Source organism: Apteryx mantelli, chromosome 28, assembly GCF_036417845.1.
Source record: "Apteryx mantelli isolate bAptMan1 chromosome 28, bAptMan1.hap1, whole genome shotgun sequence".
Taxonomy (NCBI): domain Eukaryota; kingdom Metazoa; phylum Chordata; class Aves; order Apterygiformes; family Apterygidae; genus Apteryx; species Apteryx mantelli.
In genome coordinates, this window is record NC_090005.1 from 4,594,918 (window position 1) to 4,599,960 (window position 5,043).

The 5,043-nt window shown below is 58.1% G+C and overlaps 1 protein-coding gene across 1 annotated transcript; it reads left to right on the plus strand.

The window, feature by feature from the left end:
- The first annotated feature begins 4,481 nt into the window (after positions 1 to 4,481).
- Positions 4,482 to 4,817, plus strand: RPRML (reprimo like). Its single transcript, XM_013943992.2, has one exon. It carries the CDS (start codon positions 4,482 to 4,484, stop codon positions 4,815 to 4,817), a length of 336 nt encoding a protein of 111 aa, XP_013799446.2.
- Positions 4,818 to 5,043: the final 226 nt, after the last annotated feature.

Consider the following 5,043-nt stretch of genomic DNA (forward strand, 5'->3'; position numbering starts at 1 on the left):
GCCCCCGCCTGTTCTGCCCGGAGCTCCTCAGGCTTTTTCGCTCTCCCCGTTCAGCCAAGGACCTCGAAAACCCAGGCAGCAAGTACAAACACTTGGGACGGAGCCCCGGCAGTGCTGACAGCCTTTCCCACCGGCTCTTTAGCCTGTGGGTAATTCCTTGCTAAATCCTGCTCGCTCACTTGTTTTATTAACTCTTGCAAGGAAGGCGACCTGGGTTTTAACCCTGCCAAGTCTGAGCTGCTTCGGAGTTCAAGGAGTGAGGGAGAAAGAGTGGGGCTCCGTGTGGATTTGAAAGCGTGGGTTCTCAGCTACCCTCTCCAGAGCACCGGTGGGAATGGGAACATCTCCACCAAAACCAGAGCTGGGATCGGAGCAAGAGCCAGGGAAGGAACAAAGAATCGGACCTGGCGTCTGAAGTCAGCTGCTCTTCAGGAGTTTGGATTTCAACCCAGACATCCTAAAGGGGAGGGAAGTTCAGATTTGGGTCCGATAATTTGGGCCTGATTCCCTTCTCTCTTGTGCTGCTTCTTCCCCCGTGTCCTCCTAAATTGCTCCTGTACAGGGGCACGTATGTGAGATCCGCACATACCCAGAGCCTGCTGCAACGGCTAAGCTGCTTTGCGGGCACCTTCCAAAACTTGATCTTGTTTCCCTGCAATACCACGGCCCTACTCAGAGATGGGGAAACTGAGGCACAGACGTAAGGAGCTCAGTTTCAGATGAGACGGGCCGCGAGGGAGGCTGTGCAAGCACTCCCCAAGTCCTTCCAGGGACCCCTGGCTCTCCTCCGGTCAGGTCGCAGAGCCCCTGGGAGAAGGCTGAGCTACGCTGCTCCCGCACGGCGTGGAGAGAGCTGAACTGCTGCCGGGAGGAAAAGCCAGAGCTGCTGCTCGGGCTGATTCAGTCCAGTTTGGACAAATCACAGCTGGAGAGGTGAAACGGGAGGGAAGGGCTGTTTCCCTGGAGCCCTGGGCTGCTCCCCCTGCCAAGTGACCAGGGTTCGGGGCAGCAATGACATAACCCCAGGCCAGGATGATCCTGGAGACCTCACCTCGCCTCTGACGCATGGGAGAGGCAGGCAGTGGAAAACGAGTTTGCGTGGGAGCTGGGCTGGCCAGGCCTTGAGCATGAGACCCGTGGCCTTAACCGCAGCCCGGCAGTGCAGGAACCTGCAGGGAAACGTTCAAGGCGCTGGGAGAAACGAGGGTAACTGCTCCGATCCTGGCTGACGCGGCTCTGGCGGCGTTCGCAAGGCTGAGCTGGAGATGGGGACTCTGCCTCAGGAGCCGGGGACTCTTCTTGGCTTTGAAAGAGGAACTTTGATGCCTCTTCGCTTTCTTCGCTCAGGTCCCGTGTTGCCTGTGGGGTGCTGCCGCCCTCCCACGGCCGCGTGGGCTCCGCTCCGCGGGGGACCAAGCCCCACGCCATCATGTGCAGGGGAGTCCCATGGGCGCCGGGAAGGTGGCGGAAGGGGGCTGTGCTCTTGGAAAAGCTGCCCTCGGAGCGGAGTCCGGCGGGACGGCCAGGCAAGCTGCGGCTTTCTGCAGCCTCATGGCTCAGGCACACTAACGTGGTTGTTTTCTGCTTGTGATCCAGCCCCTGTGAGGACAGGTTAAAAAGGATTTGGTAAAGGGAGCCTAAAGGAAGGCCATCCACCCTTGTGCAGTGTCAAAAAAGGGCTGCACCTTTCCTGGGAAATCAAAACCACCCCCAAACTGCTTTGCAGGGCATTGTAGATCTTGCCCTGCTCTGGTTCCTGAAGCCATCTCAGACCACAGACCCCATTAGCCAGTTTTAGGGCAAATCTCCCTGCTTTTCCTGCACATCTTCCTTTCCCTGTCTGCAAATGCCACCTGCGTGGCCCTCCGTAGTTTTGCGGGGCTTTCTGCCTATGTGGTAGCTTGCTCCTGCTCCAAAGAGGACACACAGCCCGCTGCGTCCTCCTCGTCCCTCCCCTGAGGCCAGCATTAGCTGGGAATGTCATGACGGAGCAGGACACTAATCCTTGCTTCCAGCATGGAGCAGAAACTAAGAAAAAGAGAGAAAAAGTCACTGGGGGAAGTATTTGGCCTGCCTAGACCCTGCTGGGCTCTCGTCCTGCCAGGGTACAAGGATGGTGCTTGGATATGGCCCGGAGAGTTGGAGAGAAGCTGCGCCGGGGGGAATAAATTGGGAGATGCTCTGGTTCATACAGTTATCACGCCATGCAAAGGCTAGGAGCAGGCAAGGGAGCATTGGACAGCTGAGGTGCCCCACGTCCCCAGCTGTCCCAGCGCGGCAGGCTGTTAGCCAGCGCCGGAGGAGCGATGGTGTCGTGGGCAGCGTGAATCCATGCTCAGGCGTGCGGGGAAACAGGCAGGAGAGGCTGAAGCTGAAGCCACCAGAGGGAGCAGAAACTCCTTCAGTCTGGGAGTGTGAGGGGAGAGGAGAGGAGATCCCGCCTGGGCCCTGCACCCCAAGAGTGCACCGGGCATCTGGGATGCTCTGGTTTCCCACAGGGATTTTTCCTGGCCATCATGTTAAATACAGGCAGAAGCCCTTGTTGGATCAAGGCTTTGCTCTTCCATCATGCAGTGCTCCTGGCACAAATGCGACCTCACGGATCAGGCAGCCCTTTGGGGAAATTAGAGCCATAATCAAAACAAGAAGGAAAAAGCAAGAAGTACACCCCAAACCAAACAGCTTTTGGGCCCCTAACTGTCACAAAAGTGAAACAGAGAAACAGGTCCAGGCCCCTAAAAAAGAAAGTCCCTTGACACTGTGTGCACCAAGCCACCCATCATCCTCAGCTGACCTTCCTCACACACCTCTGTTCAGCTGCAATTTATCAGTTCTTACTTAGGTTTATTAAAATCTCCTTTGCGGGAAGTGCCCTCCAGACACATTTTTAGGCCCTTTGGGGACACTGTTAGTAGGTGAGTCCAGCAGCCTCTGGGGCAAGTGGTTTCTTCAAAGAAAGCCTTGAACCAGGCAAATGGGGGAGACGCAATCAGAGAGGGTAGGTGGTAGGAGCTGGGATGCTGGGAGCTAACGGGATTTTCATGGTCTGAACGATGATATAGGAACGAGGATTGCGGAGGGCGAATCCTGCACTGATCTTGTGATTGCTACCACTAGTCCTCATTTGTGTCTGCACTGGGGGATGCAGGATCCTGATGAACCCAGACCCTCAACCACCCTGGGCGAGATGGTGGCTGAGCAAAGCTGGGACAGCCCAGCCCGGCCCTGGCTCTCTCCAAGGCAAAGGTCCGGGGGAAGCAGGGCAGGGACTGCGCCCGGACACAGCTGGGCACCCTCTGACTCTGATTCTGTCTTTGGGACCTTATGCAGACAAGGAGAGGGAAGTGGCCGCAAAACTTCACCTGGGACTGACTTGGTGGGGCGGAGGGGACCCAAGGGAGAAGGCAGGACTGGGATGCTCCAGCCTGGGGCCAGCGGTGATGCTGCTATAGGACCCAGAGGTGGGACAGGTAAGGGGCACCCAGGGGACACCAGGGTGCAGGATCTCAGTGTCCTCTTCGAAGGGGTTAAGGGAAGGGGAGACACATCGCTCTCCTGCCCTGCCCTGGGCTCAAAGCGTGAGCAAAGGCACCTGGGGAGGAAAGCCCCAGCTAAAGCAGTGGAAGGATGCTAAATAGGTGTGAGAGAGAGGGATGGATCCAGCTCCCATCCAGAGGGATAGGAGAGGCATCGCAGAGCAGGGCTGGGGGTGGACTGGGCTGGATTGGGCCAGCATTGCTCTGAGAAAGGAGTGGGTGGCACAGAGCAGCAACCGGGATCGGTGAGAGCAGCGCTGACCTGAGGCTCCCGGGAGCTCCAGGGAGCAGGGATGGGTTAGGTGCTGCTCAGCAGGGCCTTAGGGGTCGGCCCCCACTCGGGGGTGGCGCAGGGGTGGGTGCGGGCACCCTTGGCAGGGCAGGAGGGGTGCACGCGTGCGGGGAGGGGGTGGGCAGCCTGGGTGAGCGTGGAGGGGGAGGAAGGCGGCGCGGGGGGGGGGAGGCTGGAAGGGGGTGGAGTTGCTGTTTTTCTTTGAACACGGCGAAGACTTTAGCTTGGAACTTGCATTTGTGGAGCTCCCAGCCTGCAGGAATCAGCTCTCCCCTCCTGCGGGAGATTGGCTGCGGGGTGGCAGGTTTAGGGAGCACCGAGGGAAGGAGGCATGGGGCAATCTTGGGCTGCCTTCCTCTCCCCAGTGCCCCCTTTGCCTTTTCTCTCTCTTACTGCTTGTTTGGGGGCTCGTGCTAATGATGCCGGTGCCAGGAGGAATCCGTGAGCGAGCCGTCCCTCGGCTACGCAAATTGGCTTCCTACTTGCTCGCAGCCTCGAGGAAGTTTCCCCTCCGTCTGAGGCGTCGTGAGAAGAAAGGAGGGGGCTTGGAGCCCGCTGGCCCATGCCGCTGACCCCTGGCATGTGAGCGGCGGGCAGGGGGACGGCAACCTTTCCTCTTGCCTTCCCTGGAGATTTGGGATTGCACCTAGACCATGAATGGGACCTTTTTCAACCAGACTCTCCTAGAGCAGGGAGCTTACCCGAACAGGACCCAGGGCTTGGGGATGCTGATGGCCTGCTGCAACAGGACCAGCTCGGTGCTGGCGACCGACGGGGGCTCCTCTGTCCTGGCGCCTGACGAGAGGAGCCTCTACATCACGCGGGTGGTGCAGATCGCTGTTCTCTGCGTCCTCTCCTTGACTGTGATGTTTGGCATCTTCTTTTTGGGCTGCAACTTGCTCATCAAATCGGAAAGCATGATTAACTTTTTGGTGAAGGACCGAAGACCTTCCAAGGATGTGGGAGCTGCAATCATGGGGCTTTACTGAAGCCGCCGGGCATTTGTAGGCAAGTGAACTGTCTGGACCTGGTGCTGAGATGCAGATCCCCTGCGTTTGGGGCAGGTGGGGGGACTGGAAAGGAGGGTGGGGGTTCTTTTACTGTGTCTGTGTCCATGGGAACGCAAACCTTCTGCGCTTCCCAGTGAACAAATTCTGTTGTGGTGAATGGGGAAATCTCCCCAGAGTTGTACGAAGCACAATAAATGACCAGCCT

Bases quoted from the DNA above. Each gene is read 5' to 3' on its own strand.
- RPRML (XM_013943992.2), top strand. From the start codon at position 4,482: ATGAATGGGACCTTTTTCAACCAGACTCTCCTAGAGCAGGGAGCTTAC.